General features: G+C 36.5%; 1 protein-coding gene across 1 annotated transcript in view; it reads right to left on the bottom strand.

The window, feature by feature from the left end:
* The window catches only part of LOC143147360 (uncharacterized), a 34,643-nt gene extending 23,429 nt beyond the window's left edge, over window positions 1-11,214 (bottom strand). Inside the window, exons 1-2 of the mRNA XM_076312556.1 lie at window positions 11,022-11,214; window positions 9,617-10,942 (exon numbers count right to left, since the gene is read on the bottom strand). Coding sequence (XP_076168671.1) covers window positions 9,617-9,929 — 313 coding nt within the window. The 5' untranslated portion in view covers window positions 9,930-10,942; window positions 11,022-11,214. The remainder of the gene's footprint in view (window positions 1-9,616; window positions 10,943-11,021) is intronic.
* Window positions 11,215-19,252: the final 8,038 nt, after the last annotated feature.

Genomic DNA, 19,252 nt, shown 5'->3' with positions numbered 1-19,252 from the left:
TCTTCCTAGGTAATAAAATAACTTGTTTATTGACTTTTAATTATTTTACGAGTCACGTCACTTTACAACCATAATATTGCATTTCAGGTTTCATCGCCGCTACATTCTTCCATGTTTTATGGCACTACGTACAAAGTAATTAACTTTCTTCGTAACCACAGTCCTTATTAGCAGTAATTAGTTCCTAACGAAAGAGGGTACCTATATACATACATATTTTATTTGTTGGCGTTTCATTAGTGTCTTTTAACAGCTAGATGAAAACGATAATGCGGTATGACATTTTTTAATTGACTGAAAGTGAAAATGAAAATGTCTTGAAAAATAATACAGACTTAAAAAAATTAAATGTAACGGCTCAATCGTATAGGTTTGGTATGATGACTCATCAAGAGATCCACCAGTAGCCCGTGTATTGCACTTTAAACTCTTTTTATTGGTGGATATTCGTACATTTAGTATTTAACTTATTTCAAATATTGTACGGAGAAAGTAATCACAAAAATTCTAAATAACTATTCGGATATAAATTCTTCTGAATTTTGTTCAGAATTCCTTGACAGTTACCTAAGTTTGTCTGTCTGTAGAACTGACACTGAATATAAAACATTTAACAATTTTTATTGTTTCGCGAAACAGTACAATCAGTACAGTTATCTATGAGAAACAAATGGGTTGCAAAATTATTTAATGATTTCCTTCAAATACTTTGTTTACACAAGTTAGCAGAAACTATTTCCACATATTTATTTTACAAAGTTACGTTTGGCAGACGTACATTAAATATTGTTAAATATTATTGTACGTTTGACAGACACACGTTAAACATCGTCGAAATATAATTGTACAAAGTTACGTTTTGGCAGACGTACATTAAATATTGTTAAATATTATTGTACAATGTCTGGCAGACACACGTTAAACATCGTCGAAATATTATTGTGCAAAGTTAAGTTTGACACAGAGAACTCGTGCGAACGAGAGACGATATCGCCACCGGGGTTGGGTAAAGCCGAGTCGATCCGTGAACAATTCCCTAGATACTTTCCAAGCGTATTAGAAACCTAGACTTCGAAATGTCCCAACAGGAATCGTCCAACCAAGCGACGCGAAGTTCGTCGTAATCCGATTCGGTCGGATCGGCAGCATCGATCGCGCATTTCATGCACGTGCGTTGGACAAATGAGATTAGTCGGGTGACGAAAGTGTACGCTCGGAACGGAACCGATCGTGCCGGTTGAAATTCCACGATGACGCAGAAGGAAAAGTGGCCGGTGGAACAGTTAGTCAGGATCGAGACCCGCGCTCTATTTGCCGGCAGCACCTGAGAATTTCTTGCTGCACGCGAATCACAAAGAGTCCTCGGTGGTTGATTGGCCTGACGCGGGATCGATTCACCTAATGAAGCCACCTGGGTATAAGGAAACGCAAGTCCCTGGATCCCGTGGTATCCGGTGAAAGAAAGTAGTAGCCTACGAAATACGAAGAAATCAATTTCACCGAACGAGAGAATGTCACCCGACTGAAATGGACAATGCTCGAAAATGGTCGCCTTTGGTTCCCGTTGTTACAGTGAAACATTTATATAATATCCATCTTTGTATCCTGGGAAACGGACAGTTAATATTCCATCTGTCGTAAACAGGTCCAAGGAATGGAATCTCGAGAACAATTCGTCCAACGAAAGTGTTTCGTTCTCGTCTTTCTTGGACGATGATGTGTTCTCGAAGTAAATATTCGGGGAATTGATTGGAAAGTCTGTAAAGCAATGTTTTGCAAAATGGAGGGAGGAGGGGTGCGATACGTAACGGGGTATTTCGTTTGGAAACCATTGTTGTGGAACGATTAGCAAAAGTGAAATTATTGTCGCAAGATAGGATTTATCAATGTCACGGCCTTGAGTTGGAGCTGGAAACGCACCTTAAAATTCGAGGAAGGTATTCGTAGAACAAATGGTCATTTGAAAATAAAATTCTTTTTTGGAAAATAATTTTTCTTCTTCAGCAAAGTATGCTCCAATTACGAAATATAGAAAATAAACATTTATTTTGAAAAAAGAAACAATAATTTGGTTAATGCATAGATTAGAGGATGAGTTGTGACATTTCGATCTTTAGGTGTGTTTATTGAAACTTGTCCATCGTATTGTTGTACAAGTTAATGATTTATGTTCTACTAATGTTCCGTTGACTGTGCCAATAAATGGAGTTGCTTTCGAGATTTCAAACAGATACGACGCGACATTTTATTCCTTGTCTATTAATTTATACGTCCAATAAAGTCGCGGCGTGATTGAAGCATAGTAACGCACATTGTGCGGTTACAATTATCGATGTCGGATTCGAGAGAGAGTCCCACATGGCGTGCATCGTAAAATTCAGAAAATCTGACAGTTGGAGACGAGGTTGTAAGCAACTGAAATGTGGCAGCTGGTGAGTCGATTGAATACAGAGCTAACGGCTCTACAACTGAAGGAGGATTCAAAGGAGGCTGCATGATCTGCGAGGGAGGCTGCCATTCTCGGTTGGCGGACATGGACGATTTCAGTTGCTATTCTTCTGCTTGAAATCCCACTTTTCATCGAATCAGAACTTCTTCAATTATATTGGGTTGTTCGGCAAGTCATTTCGTTTTTCAAAATGGAGAATATACAATTTAATAGAATGTTTATACACTCTAAAAAAATCGTGTTTCATTTTCACCAAAAAAAAAAAACAAAAAACGAAATGACTTTCCGAACAACCCAATGGATCACGATTTCTAAGTGGATCGTAGAAAATGTTAAAAAATATGAACGTATATTTTCTTATTAGTTCGAAATACCAGAATATTTTATCGGTGCATAAGAAATATACTCGTATAGTGACTATTGTCATAAATTAGATGGTTTGCTCGTTAAGAATAACGTATTTGGATCTAAAATTGTCATTGTTCTGGGTATCTGTATAGATTAAAAAATTTCTAAGCGTACTTATACAATGAAACTGAAGATTGTTGATATTGTAATTTCATTTGAAAAAAGAGAGGTTGAGAATGAAAACTGTATAAAAAGCGTTGGATTCGATTGTTCCTTGATTCTCTGGGAATGATGAAAAAATCTTAGAAAAATAATTTTTGACGTTACTCGATGAACCACCGTGGTGAAATATGAATTAAATGCCTCATTGAGTCACTTGCTACACGAATTCTAGGCATTTAGCGAGTATTTATCAAAATCAAAAACGTTCGATTTAATTCAAGCGATATTCTAATGAAAAATATTAAGTAAACGGGACAAATAATAAAAAAATATAATACATCTTTGATGTACACAATGTATACGAGTCGGTTCACGAATATATTTCAATTAGTAAAATAATTGAAAAGAATATTAAAAATAATCTTCGTAAAAATCTGACCGAGCCATCGAATCTAGTAATAAATAGTAAATGAATTTGAATAACGAATAATTATAACTTGAGTATCATTCATCTAATATTAAACACTTGATGCACGATGTGTTGACATTTTTACAAAAATGGCCATTTTCTATCATTATCCTTTTTGCGTTTCTTTGACCAAACATTGCAAAGACACCAAACGATCTGGCAAGAATGAATGGATCTGATGTCACGTGGGCATGAGTCTAGGTTTTTATCATTCGAGGCTCATCGTGAATTGTACGGCACTTATAGCGAATTCGTAGGCGTTAAATAATGTTTCCTTAGTCAATTTACTGTTAGTGCTTGTTCGATATAACCTGCGTCAGCCAGCACGGACCTTATATTTACGAGCGAGCCGTAAAGCTCGCGTGGACGTGTGTGTTGCACTATTTGCTACGATAAATTGGAGCAGGCCAACTTGTCTCGAGTTGTAGGTTTTACGGAATGATCATCCTTATTGACGGCGATAACGATCGTCTGCCGAAATAATTTATAGCATTCGAGTAGAAGAGCGTGTTTCAAGACAATGGAGAAAAGTTCCTTTTTTCTGTTTCTCGTGTATTCTATGTTCGAAAAGAAAATATATTTTCATCGTTTTGGGAGTTCTTGTTAGGTTTTATAATACATTTCTACTGTGGATTGTTGAAACGAAGAACGAAACTTTTGTTTAATGAAAAGGAATTAGTCGAATCTTCTAGTAGTTTTCTATATTGTTTAATACGAGGAGTGTGAGTTTTGTTATATGCTGAGAATAAAATTCTAAAGGAAGATTTTCGGTTATTTTTACAAAGCACGATTGGTAATTATACGATGAGCAAAGTTCAATTGAAAATGGGGACGGAGATATGCATTGAAACCTCGCATGATTTTTCATAAAAATAAATATGATTTTATGAAGAAGATTTACAATTAATAACTTTAATAAAACACGACCAACTTGAAATTCGGATATAAGGTCAATGACTTACACTAAATTTTCTATTGTTTTATAAAGAAATATTTTATACTATTTTTTATACAAAAGTAAATCACTTTCAAAAAGTATTTCATAGATTTTGAATCATTTCTGGAAAAGAGACATTATTTATCATAGAACAAGATTAGTTTGAAATTTAAGTTTCAGTTAGTTAAAAATTATTATTTTGTTTATCAAAATCTCGTATATTCTTCAATATAACAAATTTTGTAAGAATATCAAATAATTTTTCTGCAGACAAAATTCAATTAAACTTTAATAAAAATCGTACAATCATTACAAACTTGCAATGTAACAAAATTTTATGGTGTACTTTATATAATTTTTACGATGTTCGCCTAATAATGACATCTCGGTTTAGATTCAGTTTAACATCTACTCAAAATAAACTTCTGTTTACAATTGACAAATTTATACATATTCTGCATATACTTTGATTATATTCTGAACAATTTTTCTAAAATCAAATAAACCCTTACACATGAAGTAACATCGTTAAAAATTCAAAGAATAGGGTAGATCCATCAAGAAATATTATAAACAAGAATTTGTTACTTCGTTACATAATAAAATTGATGGACATAATTGATTCAATACAATTTTCACCAAGTATAACTAACATCGTTATCGTAAATTACCCTGAATTAGAAAGTTAGAACGGACTTACCGAGAAATACCCACACTATGAATAAAAATTTCATAACATATGAAAGTTTTTATGAATCTCAAATGCTTTCTACGAAATGCAACTTGCACCATGTTTATCCCGCGAATCAATTTGTATTCAAGATGGAAAGGTCAGTGTGGCCCCGCCAAGAATCTACCATTATTCCAGTATCTCAAAACAGTGATTCATTCATGGCTCGTTCGCGTAAAGGAGAGACGTGGGCCGATTGACCGACGCCAATAGTAAAAGTGTTGCAATCAACACAGCGCTTTTTCTCGATGAATCACCGATATCCACGTAACAAGTACAAAAACAAAATTTGTAATAAGATTTTTTGTGCGTGACGCGAACGTTGCAACCTCCTTTCATCGCGGTCGATCAAATCAACAGGTTAATCGGATAGGCGTCGTTTCAATAACATTGCTGTGACGCAACTTACTTGTAAGTAAGCGGCAGCCATGTTATTACGATGCCCACTCAACTTTGGAGCATTCGATTATTCAAAGAAATCTAAGGCTAGAATATTGAGACTTGTTTTGATTATACATTCACGTACATTGTTTGTCCACGTATACATTGTTTATCTGAATCTGTGTTTTTCAAAACGAAAGCCGCGAATTGTTTTTTTTTTTTTTTTTGGAAAATGGCGGGGCAAACAGAGTCTCACAATTCAATTGGTGAGATCCGAAAGAAAATTTTTAATGTGAAAAATGCAAGTGACTGAAAGATCTTTTTCTATTTTATTTTTATATTGATCATCGGAGTTTAACAATTTTAGGAATATATTTTTCTGCATCACTTTAAATCTATTATCCATTTCGAGTATATGAATTTTCTTCCAAACGGTTTACAAACCATTGGGTCAAACGGTAGTTTAATTAATTCGACGAAAAATCAAAAATTTGTGATAAAAAAGTTTTATCGATAAAATTTTGTAATCTATACCCCATACTTCTCAACATGCTATTGGGTGTGTTCAAAAGGTCATTGGATGCTGTTTCTATAGACAGTTTTTAAAATTTGATCGAATTCTTTTGTCTTGAGTGCCTGGACTTCCTTCACTTCATTATGAAACTTTTCTTTTTAGACTAGATACAAGTTGGGAAATAAAAGAAATCTGTTGGACTAGAACGAATGAGTACAGGGAATAAGAAGTGCTGTTGCTTGTTTCTTCGTTAAGAATTAGCGGAGACATTCTTGGTATAGAGTTTCAAAACGGAATTACAATTTTAGTACAATTCTAGTCTCATTTACTAATGTTGAGTTCGTGTGTCACAATTACGTAAGTCTGGGATAGGTTAGGTTTGGATTGTGTTATGTCTAATTTAGGTTACATTTGGGTTAGGTTAGGTCATTCTAGTTTTATTTACTAATGTTGAGTTTGTGTATCACAATTACGTAAGTCTGGGATAGGTTAGGTTTGGATTGTGTTATGTCTAGTTTGGGTTACGTTTAGGTTAGGTTAGGTCAGCTATTGGCGGTCTGTTGCGAGAAGGGTTTCAATGATTGCGACACTCGTGCTTGTGATGGGACGGCCAGCTGATGAATAGTAATTTAACGATTCCCGACCTTCGAAAAATCTCTTACAGTAATTGAATGTAGTCGTATGTTTGTGATTGTGTTTTACTTAATTTAAAACGATTTCATTGTCCTTGAAGTCTATTAAAGCAAGAAGGTCACTGAGTATCATCGACCTACGAGTAAGTCTTGTTCATTCTTAGTTTCGTAGGTATTAGCAGGTAGGAGGAAAATAATATCATCCTTAAACCTTCAAATCGATAAGAATCTAACATTCTGCCACATACTTTTTAACACCTAAACATTATCTACTATTATAGACCAAGTTCTTGGTACCTTATTATGAAATGTGAATTGCGATTATCTAAATTTTAACTTTGATAATTTATAATTAAGTTGCTCATAAGTCCAACTGATCAACTTTATGAAGTAAAAAGTATAGAAAAAGTATAGAATACTAACGATGTTGCTGTATTTAATAATCTTAATGTATGTAGAAGAGGAAAGTTTACTGAGTATTCTCAACTTAGGATTGAGGGTCGTTCACCTCCAGCTTTTGATTTATAGATAATAAAAGATGAAAACAATAGAGAATTATAATTTATTTGGAAGTTAGTTTTTAGGTATTATTTTTTTTTTTTTATTAAACTTAGAGTATTATTTTGCGTTCTATACCTTAATACACTTTAAGGTCATTGACATCGGTGACGTAAAATATCAAAGAAGTACTAAAGTTCAGATGTCCAATAATTATAGCTTGAGAGCTACGAATGACTATGAGTTTCCTCAAGAACCCTTTCTCTCTAACACACTTCAAGGTCATTGAAATCGGCAAGGTCACTGATACTGTAAATAATTATATTCACAATAATTGTAAATAATTGTTATTCTCAAAGAGTTCTGGATGGAAAAGTACCGTTCTAGATTAGGTACTTAATTTCTGTTAGATCTACGCTAGATATAGGTTAGGTATATCGTTGAATCGGTCACAAAACTATCGAAGTCAAACAATCGGTATACCGACGAGTTGTTCGTTCAAGCCTTGTACGTGCTTCGAGTTACGGCGTAACATAACGAAAAATGCTCTCCCTGCACCGATCATCTTTTTCAGAAATCGGACATCGTTATGGAGCGGCTGCTCAGACAGACAACCATCATGGTCTTAAACTTTCTCTGTTTTACTCTCGCCCATTCGAACTAATAGGTCCACATTACCCCGGTTTATTGCCTCGTAATTTCCGTTTCAGATGTCAGAAAACCAATATAAAGGGTTCGCGAGAAGATATCGTCTGGAAGAGGTCGGCCGTGGCTGTGGTCGGGGCCAGTTAGGCAACTTATTGCTCTACAAAGTGGTTTACGATTCAAAAGAAGAGGAACGGGCTTCGATAGTGCAACTGAGTTCTCGCCGCGGAGCATTAGCGTCCACCATGAAGCTCCATCGATGCTTTCGCGGAGTGCACTGTATAACCTGTTTCAGTGATCTAAGCTGGTTATCACAACCGTTCCCGTTTGCTTTGCCGGGCATAATTCACATTTTTCTGAAAATGTCTACCGGATACCGGGCCCATTAAAAGCTAACCGCTGGTTCTCGGCGATTATAGTTCACTGTCAATTATAAGTAATCCTCCACTTTTCCTCTTTTTTTCTTTTTTCTTTTAGACTATTTAGCGACGAACGGGTTCCGTGTGTTTCGGGAAAAATTCGGGAGAGGATTTTCTTTTTGTTGCAGCGCGTCAAGTGACGAATAGGAAGTTTGCGAAACTGGATGGCTTCTACGACATTTGCAATGCGAAACGGAAGAAAGGTGTGTACGTGCACGTTTTGGTGCGCGTATGCGTAGGTGTGTATGTTTCGAAAGTGTTCGGTTTGGAATTGTCGAAGAAATTTATTATACGTTGTTTAACGATTTTTTTTGTCGCAAGGAAAGATCCAAGTCCAAATTCACGAAACTGTGACACGCTATGGAGGAAGTAAGGTAAAAGGGACGAGGTTCAGGGAATTGTTGTTTGAGAATTGAACTGTTAATCGGTTATTTCTTGTACCAGCATTCTGTCATCTTTCTTGTGGCATAATTGGGACCATGTGGCAATTTCTTCTGGATCGTGAAACACGTTAGTTGTATCGTGTTTCGAAGTAAACGAAAGATGTAAGTACGTTTGAATCATTTCAAGGTCATTGTAATATCAAATTTCAGAGTTTTTACTTTTTTTTTTTTTATTAGGACTCAGTTAGTTGTTTCGACTAGCTCGTATAGATTGCTAGAAGGATCACTAGAAGAATCTCAAGAAAATCTAAATGTTGGAGATAGTGTTTGATACTGTTCAATTTGTTTTACATTTTCAGTCTTTCGCAATTCTTTTTAAAGGAAATTTGATTGCTTTTACCATTTACCAAGCACAATCTACGATACCACTGATCCGATACAGAAATCGAAATTGCTTCGATTGGACCGATTACACGTTTTCAATTTATATTTCTTTCAATGTTAGAAATTTAAAAAATATTTAACTTTCTCCGTACAATTGAAAATGGTGCGAAACGGTCTAAATTCCTTTATCTATTTTTCCTGTGTTTCTCTAGGTACGCGAAGTGGATAGTTATTAACATGCTCTAAATCCGAATAGGATGTATCTTAAACCGTCTTGAACATACTATTTAAACAAGTTTTCTCGACAATTAATTAAAAAAGACGAACGCAATCCTTTTCTCTTCTATCGTGTCGAATACAATGGAATCGTACATACTACTTTGCGACACAGCAAAACGAGATCCGGTGTACATATTTCTGTAGTATTCATTCAACTTGCGATTCAAGCTCGGAACAGTAGGACACGCGACAACGTGTACGTAACGTGAAAAATAAATCTGTTACGGACGATCGATTCGTGTCAAAGCTGCTCTATAAAATGTCGTTCGTATTTCTCTATTTTATTTCTTTCGAAACGTTCACCAGCCGCGTAGTTTCGATGATCGAGCATGCCGTCAGATCGACGATTACGAAGATTATTGATGAAATTTACACGCGACACTTACCCGGGTAACCCTCTGGGATAACTATTTCCGGTCCCACCTTGACGTCGTGGCGGTAACGATGTATCAATAAGGTTGCAGTAACCCGTAGCGATTTCTGTTGCTGCTTGTAGAGCAACACCGGTCTGCCACCAGCACCTTCGAGCCTGACGACTCTAGGTAAAGAGAATCGATCCAGGAACTCTCGAAGGGGCATGTAACCACCGCTGGATCCGGAACTACCCTCTGCCGTTGCCTCCCTGGAACTGGGCAGTGACTTGGGCAGCGATGGTACCTCTTCGCTGGACATCGTCGAAAACTCACCGTGCGACGACATTGTTCTCCGCACTTTAATTACGCGTTCTTCGACCAAATTGAAAACGATACCTTTCTCATGACACTATCGCGCAACATTGGACCCGGTCAGAATCGTGAACGATATCACGAGAGATACACCTATAGATGATACCTCTGTGCAATATCAAGTAGTCTTCGAGACGTCTTCTATCATTCAGAGCGACACGTACAATCTCACTGGAATAAATCTCGCGTGTACTCGCGACATCGTTTCTATCCTCGTGACATCTGGTCATCACCAGACGGGAATCCGTCGACGAATTAAGCCCGGGCACTCTCCTCGGTGGTGTCACTCGATGTCTGACCGTCGTTGTCACTTTCCACTCGGCGTCGCAGAGTACGAACTATCACGACTCGCGGCGAGACGAGATTTCAGAATCGATCACGATCAACCTGAAGGGATGTAGCGCGACTCGTGAATTCATTCACTGTACACTGACTGTTACCGCAAGCAACAGCACGCAGTGAGATCAAGGATCACGGTTCGACGAGTGTTCTTACGAAACACGGACTGGTCGTTCAATCCTTAGCGTTACGAATCCTTCTAGTTAGCACCGTGGAGATTCTCTTCTTAAATGCCTTGGTGTCCTTCGCTAACTGTCCACTCTTGACGTCGCACTGTTCACACTGTACGGTCATCTTTTCCTCTCGAGGAACGATTTCAGGGAGAGAATATTGTTGCGTCATTCTCCCAAACGGCTGACCAAATCTTCAGCGAATTGACGATTCTGTACAAGAGAACTAGTTCCTACTCTCTACATGGAAATTGATCTTGTCCCCCCGCAGTTCGATTCCCGTGACGTTTACGATTTAATGCAGCTTCTCCTCGCGTGGCTCGGAGGGATGTCTTTCGCTTCTGTAGCTTCGAACAATTCAGGCTCCTCGGTGGGTGAGTTTCAACTGCATCTTGGTAATCCTGAACGTCGAAAGATGAGGTACCAGGAATGTTGATCTAGGATGTCCTCCGGTCATCCGAACTGGGGGGTTTAAAATCTGAAATAAACGTACGCGAGAGGTTCAGATCTCGAGGGATCCGCGAACTGTTGTCTGCGAAGCACGTGCAACATCGTACCGATCCATCGGTCGAGGTTCGTTTCTCCAAGAACAAAAAAAAAAGAAAAGAAGAATCGATTCTTTTCGCGCGCGAAAAGTTTCTCGATCCGTCGAGAGTCCAAGTGGCGACGGTGCGATTTCTTAGAGAATTTTCGCTCTGCGCGGGTCACAGTTCACGCGGAGACACTGTGCAGGCTCCGAGGAAGAACCGATCGAACCGGCGGACGCGAAGTCACTGAGCTCGGCGTGACTGAGCCGAGCGAAAGAGGCCCGCTGACACTAACACGCTCGCGAACGGTTGTATCGTGCCGCCTCTACTACATACAGCCTTGTCAGTGGCCGTACTACCAGCATCGCTTGGCGAACTTTGCCTGGAGTCCTCGCCAGGCTAACAGAATACGCGCCCATGCTCGGCCGACCTACGAGAAGTGGGCTTATTCAATACAGGTTCTATTGTGTTCGGGGAGCTGTTCAGCTCCGACAGCGGCGAACCGCCCTTAATAGTTTCTCTGGAAACGTAATCGGGCGTGGTAAGCGAAGTTGCTGCGTGTACGCGTCTCCGGTTACGGGTATCAATAGTTTGACAGCGTACAAGAACGCTGATACTGTTCGCTACTAGTGAATTAGCGGGCCGGAATTGCACGCGAGGTTCGACTCTATTCACGAGTCTGCCTTTCCGTTGCCGGTTTCGTTGAATTTGAATCAGAGACTTGATGTTGACTTGGGCGACGAAACGTTTCCGACGGGACGATTTTATCTCTATTTGGATCGCGCGACGTTTGAGGTTAGGTTTCGTAACAGTATTTCTTAGCTACCCCTTTGTGCTCAGGTTATGTTTTATTGTTGTGTAACGTGTACTGGTTGCGATATGTAATTCAATCGAAAGTTTCTGGACTATCAATATCGATTAAGTAACTTGATTTTTGCAATATGTGTTTATTTAAAGTTAATCGATATGGAGAGTAAAGTAATTTTTAAGGTACGAAATGTAATGAAATAAGTCGTGATTGAAACTTATAAGTGAGTCTCGGTAATACGAAAATTTTTATTTTTATTTAAAACACAGTTTAGATGTAGAATTATATAAAATAAACTATGCTTGCGTGGACTATATTTATTATATAATTTATGAAGGAATTCTCCGTTAAATAATTTTCCATAAACTCTGTTTCATTTTCAAATCCAGTCGATCCACCAAACAATAATTCAACAACTTGCATTTTTAACGATATAACTGTAACGCCTTAAAAGGAAACCTTACTAACAAATACGTAAAGGGAAACAGGATACTTATAAAAGATGGTTCAAAGTAAAACTTTACGGTGGCTGTAAAACCCGTCCCAGTATTACCTTTCCTTATACAGTTATCTTCGACGTTAAAGGAAAATGGTGCATTTTCATGGCACATTTTGCTAAATATATATTTAATTGTATCATTTTATTTATCTCCTCCCTCTTCTCCTGCTGATTCGCGATGCGCACACGAGATAATGAAAATCACGAAGAAACGACTATGGTTCCTGGGAAGCTTGGAAAGTGGAACGACCTTGAGTTTCATTGTCGAACAAATTGCGAGAAAACGGGTGTTCTTGTTACATCATCGTTGGGAGTGACACGAGTTCGCACGATTCTTTGGCTTTTTTACGGGAATCGCATTCTTTTGTTCGCTGATTGTTTATGGCGTGTATGCGTAACAATGATGTACAACTAACCTAACATCGTTCCAACAAATGAGGTACTTTACGTAAGTTGATCGATGGACTTAAAATTGACACTTTGGGGGACTGTTGTCACATTCATCTGTGTATGTGAATTCATTAATCGAACACATGAATTAAGCCTCTCGAAGTTAAATTAGTTGATTTCACTTTGCCTGGCACAGTACAAGCTCGATAGGTGCAACTTTGATACTTGAACTTGTTCTTTACAGTATTACTATTATTATTATTATTATCAGCACCATCATTGGCATCATCATTATTATTATTATTATTATTACTGTTGCTGCTACTATTACTATTGTTGCTATTATTACTATTAATATTGCTATTACTATTGCTATTACTATTGTTGCTATTGTTACTATTACTATTATTATTACTATTACTATTACTATTACTATTACTATTACTATTACTATTACTATTACTATTACTATTACTATTACTATTACTATTACTATTGCTATTGCTATTGCTATTGCTATTACTATGACTACTGCTATTACCATTACTATTACTGTTACTACTACTATTACACGTTTTTTGATGTATAATTTAGGCTGCTCTTTATCTAAATATTGCATTTTAGCAAGTATTTTGCATTCTTCTGTAATATCTACGTCTATTGTTTCGTATTGCGATGTTTGTGATTCCGATGTAACGTCTCATGATAATACCGGTTGTATTGTTTCTATCATATATGCATCTGTACGTTCATTTTAGTTATATTTTTGTTACTATCGTTTCTTTTAATCATTGTATTTCAAGTGCTGTGAGTTTATTCTTCTCACTGATTACTCCTTTCTGAACTATTGGTCTTTGTTCGGTCATTCCCTCGGCGAGGTGTGGATATTTATTTAAGAACAGTGTGTGCATTTTATGTCTGCACTAACCTCTAGTCATAGTTTCCAAGTGTGTAGATTTGAAGTAGCCACGCATTACGGGTTCGTTCATTTCATTTGTCCGTGCAATGCGTTGGCGTATACATGCCTTGCTTTACTGGTTGCCATCTGAACGTTCAGCAAAGCACAGTTAACGGTTGAAACACGGAGATATTCCATATTCGGTTGAAACTGTTTCTTTCAGATTCGGTTGAAACTGCTCCGGGTGTCTCGGTAGGTGTCCGTCTGTTCTACATCTTACCACTGGTGGTTTGCATACTCTCATATTCAGCTCTGGCTTCAGACGTGCCCTGGCGATGCCTAGGCAATGACTCTTTTTCAAGGTGCTTTTTGTTTCGTGTTATTATTATTTCATGTGTTTCCCTTTTAGTCGCCTTTTACAGTGCACAGGGACTGCTTTCGACCTGTTCTACCTCCTGGACTTATAGGGAGTTTACTATTATTATTAACATCATCATCGTCGTCGTCGTCATCATCATCATTAACGGGAGAACCATTTTCGTTAATATCACAATGTTAGTTGTATTTTAAAAAAGGTAAAATTGAAACAACCTTCAATTTTTGATAATTATTTATAATACATACACAATTTTCAATGATTTTGTGATGTGTTAAACAGAAAAGTTTCACACGTATTTTAGATTAAAAAATAATGGTTGTTCTTTTTTATTTATTAAGATACAGTAATTCTCGTTGTGAATTCATCAATTTTACTTCGGTCTTGATTAAGTATTGGTTAAATATGTATTTGGTCTGGGTAAACAATTCTAACTTGAACAGTTATTATATTATGATTACCTCCAATTTTCCTCTTATTTTCTAATACCTATAACTTTGAACGTGGGATGAACCCTAATTGCAGATTGAATGCATTTAGAGACTGAACATCCTGGGTCTCTTGCATACTTGAAGGTCATTAAAACAACATAAGGTAGTTACAATTGTAAATAATTACCCTTCTCTATTTTTTAGGATAGATGTACCTTAAGATTTGTGTTCTTAAAATTCATTAGAATATTAAATTCTATCGTAAAAAGCTGAATGTTTTATTTAAAACAATGAATTCGATCCTTAGATATCCTTGATGTCCTCTTTTCAATTATATTTTGCTCTTATTTATAATGTTAATGAATTGTTTTTACACAATGACAGTCACTTCGTATAACAATTAGCCTGTATACGGTTCAACCGAACCCCTACGATATGCAATCATATTATTCGATATGTCTACCCTATCATTCAGATACCTTTAAACACACTGTTTTATTATAGAATTCTGTGTTCTCAGAATTAAAAAGTTTTGATTAAACTTGAAAAATTCTACACGAACAAAGCAGGTATAAAATTGGTACAAGTATCAAACTTTTCGTTCGTTCTCATGGAAAATAACGTTCCTCGGAACGCCATCACTATATTTAAAGCATTGAAACGGCTACTAAGAGACCAAGCAAAACTAGCACAGCTCATCTTGATAAACATTTATGAGTACAAAGACGCTGATATCCCCTAGGCACGCAATGCATTATAGTAGTATTTATTTGGTCGTTATACTTCTTTATGGCTTGTTGGATAAGATTTCTTGGGCGTATATAAGAAATCTGAACTATCGAGCCCGTATCGTGGTTATGTCTTAAGAAAGAGCTTCATACTATATAATTTGAAAAGGAAGACCACGAAACGAATGAAAAAATTAGTATTTGTGTTACCTCGAATATTTTCGAATTTTGTTTAAACACATACGAACATTTTAATTGCGAAGAAAAGTTTACGATTAAAAAGTGGATAAATTTTAGTTTATTATTCAGGTTCGGGTTCTATCGTAGTAATAGTATACGTTGAACCACATTTATTGCGTTACTGAATATAGTGTCCCAATCATTACCGGTCGATTTACTTTTTGAATAAAACTCAGACGGCTTAAGAAATCTTGATAGTTTTTTTTTTATTCGAAAGTAAAAACTTGGGAGTTGATGAAGGAATAAGGTATCTTCAAAATGGCTATTTCGCCTTTTTTTACAAACCACCAATCTTTCACCAATGACACGTTCGATGTTGTCTTTCGGTTCTGGAATTATCTCTGGATTGTCGGTACAAATCTTAACTTTGACGTGACCTTCTGAAAAAAAATCCAAAGATGTCAAATCTTACGATCTTGGTGGCCGTTACGGAAATTTTGTTCGCAAAAGTGCCATTGTTTCATTCGCTGTGTGGCAAGGAGCACCATTTTGCTGAAACCAAATATCAACCAAGTCAAGACCTTTTAATCGATAACAAAAATACCTAGTCAACATATCGCGATATCGTTTCCCATTCACAGTAACCACTTCGCCATCATCGTTTCGAAGAAAAATGACCCTAGTGGCGTCTTTTGACCAAAAATTGTACCAGTGACTCGCTTTGAGTGCATTGGTTCAATCTATCGTGAATTTTCCGAATACATATACAAATACAAAATATACATAAAACCCAAGATCGGGGACACAAACGACTACCTATCGAATCCGTATAATTCAGGAACTTATTATACTCACATATTCGAACAACGATATTCGAGTATTCAAACGTTCGAATAATGTTCGTTGTTTGTGGTTTACTCCTAGTATTTGAATACTTTATAACTATTACTTTCTAAGTTAATACTTATACTTTACAACTATTACTTTCTAAGTTAATACTTATACTTTATGACTATCACTTTCTAAATTAATACTTATACTTTACAACTATTACTTTCTAAGTTAATACTTATACTTTATGACTATCACTTTACAAGTTAATACTTATACTTTATAACTATTATTTTATAAGTTAGTACTTATATTTTACAACTATTACTTTCTAAGTTAATACTTATACTTTACAACAATTACTTTCTAAGTTAATACTCATACTTTATGACTATTACTTTACAAGTTAATACTTATACTTTATAAGTATACCAATATTAAATTACAAGAACAGTCTCAGCCCTATGGTAAATCCTTTTCCGCGGAACAGTCTTCAGCACACCCTGCATCGAGCGACGAACTTGTTAATCCTAGAGACAGAGCTAAGGTCGTCGCGGGAGTAGGCAAGGATACGTGAAACGTTGGATTTATTAATACCGTCGGTAGCGATGTCTCGGTCCATTTAATTCTATATTTACCGCGGTCGCGTTTAGTAGGTACACGAGATAGCGACTAATCTGTGGAGAGGATCAGTCAAGGCGAGCCGGAGGGTCCATCGCGATCGCGCAGCGACGATCTTCCCACGGTGTGTTGGCTGCCGGATCGTCGGAAAGAAGCGGAGCCGCAGCGGCGCGAGCGCAGCCTTGCAAGGACAGGGACGCCATTTTAAATGTAAGCGCGCAAACAATTATTATTACCCGGTGATCCAGGGTGTGGCGGCTTCGGTGTGTTTCTCTCTGAAGACAAAGCTGCCTGAACGCAGCCGCGGCCGCGTGGATGGAGAAAGAGAGAATCGGCGCAAGGGACGATGGAAAGTGGTATGAAGATGCAGAATGCGCGATTAAGCACTTTTACAGGCACCAAGGTCAGGGACGAGGAATCGTAATAGAGGGCAACAATTATTTCACGCGTTTGTCTTTTCAGCCGCGAGCCAGTGTACAGATTTACTGGATGCAGTACTTCGGAACAGGGTACGGATTATTATTCGTCGAATTCTTCTGCGTTCGAATATCACAACGTTTCGGTTCAACGGTTACCGAGAACACTCGAGTATTCGAATATTCGAATACTCCCGAATGATCGAGAATACTCGAATATTCGAATATTTTAACACTACTGTGTGTGAATATTTGAGGATACTCGAATATTCGAATATTTTAACACTGCTGTGTGTGAATATTTGAGGATACTCGAATATTCGAATATTTTAACACTGCTGTGTATGAATATTTGAGGATACTCGAGTATCCAGACACTTCGGTGAATATTCAAGTATTTAAGTATTATCCGAACGCTATTCGAATACTTGACTATTCACATGCTATTCGAATACCTGACTATTTAAACGTTATTCGAATATTTGATTATTCAAACGATATTCGAATACTTGAATATTTAAATGCTATACGAATACTCGATTATTTAAATTCTATTTGAATACTTTACTATTCAAATGTTATTCGAATACTTGACTATTTAAACGCTATTTGAATACTTGACTATTCAAACGATATTCGAGTACTTGTCTATTTAAATGCTATTCGAATACTTGACTATTCGAATGATATTCGAATAATTGACTATTAAAATACTATTCAAATACAGTCAGTGTATATTCGTATTTTTGTGCGAGTAGTATGATGTGAATTATAAATCAAGTTTTTGAAATTCATCTTTTCTTTTTCAAATATTATTTTCATTTCAGATATTTTATTAACCATGTTCTATACATTTCTATTTTGGTAACAAAAAACTAATGTTTTTACATTCTTTTACAACTTTCAGCTGTAAGCAGTTTCAAATAATAACAATAATAACGATATTCGAATATTCAAATTAAATAGACGTATTTTTAAATACATTATTAGAGTTTTTGATGGATGGGGCGAGTGTTGAATACTCCTAATGGTATATTTATTGTGCAGGATCTAGTCTGGCCAGAACCGGTAAGTGTTGATTTGCGAGGAAATTCGTAAGTATTCAATTGGTTTATAGAAGATAAGTAAAGAGGGATTATAAGTCCAATGATTCGGTGCAGATAAAGTCCTCGTGTACCGTTATTGAAAACGTTAGCAATCCACAGGTGTTAATATTAGTCTTTGGGTGCGTTTATGATTTAATTTGCTGCACAAGAGAATCCAGTTAGAGTAATAAACTATATTAGGGACAGGGAACGAATAGCAAATATTTATCAATTTACTATCTAGAAAGTTTACGTATCATTAGTTCCGTAATATAATCTATCGGTTATCAATAAACTTTTCATTATATGCTACTCAAAGGCAAATAAGATTAATATGACTTTCATGTATAGAGAAAGTTGTCAGTGACTGCAATAATCAATTTTGCTGCAGAGAGAGCGTGATTTCCTGTAATTTTCATTTCTTTGTGTCTACTCATTGGTAAACAAAACAGTTTAAAAATTGTTTGAACAAAGATACTTGACTTTATTCACATTCGAAGAAGTGAATAATAATTTATACTAATACGAGGTTGTCATTAAAGTTTTCATTGTTACGAAAGAATTAATAAAAGGCCAACGAAAAAGCTTCTTTTGAAATATCCACATAAGTGATTTTCATTAGTTGATTCTAGATTTCTAAGTACAAGGATTTAAATGTGTATCTAAAGGACACATTGTCATATGCAGTTGAACTGATTATGATATCGGCTACAGTATGCAATGAATAAAAATGTGTACGTAATCGCATTAAGAAAAACATTAATGACCGCGATAATTGCACAAAGTGACTTGAAAGAAACAGAGTAATGTTTGTCGCGTTCGATTCTCATGAATCAGGAATTGTGGGTAAAATGTAACAGAGACATTGAAGTCTTCTATTTCTAGGAACTCTTACATATCATACATACGTATTGATATTGCTTATTTTATCGAGAACATAGTTTAAAGTGGTAATATGCTTGGGATATCTTATGGCATCTCATTGCATTAACCACTTA

The sequence above is a fragment of the Ptiloglossa arizonensis genome, chromosome 1 (genome assembly GCF_051014685.1).
Source record: "Ptiloglossa arizonensis isolate GNS036 chromosome 1, iyPtiAriz1_principal, whole genome shotgun sequence".
NCBI classification, from domain to species: Eukaryota; Metazoa; Arthropoda; class Insecta; order Hymenoptera; family Colletidae; genus Ptiloglossa; species Ptiloglossa arizonensis.
This window is presented reverse-complemented; position numbering and strand designations above follow the sequence as displayed.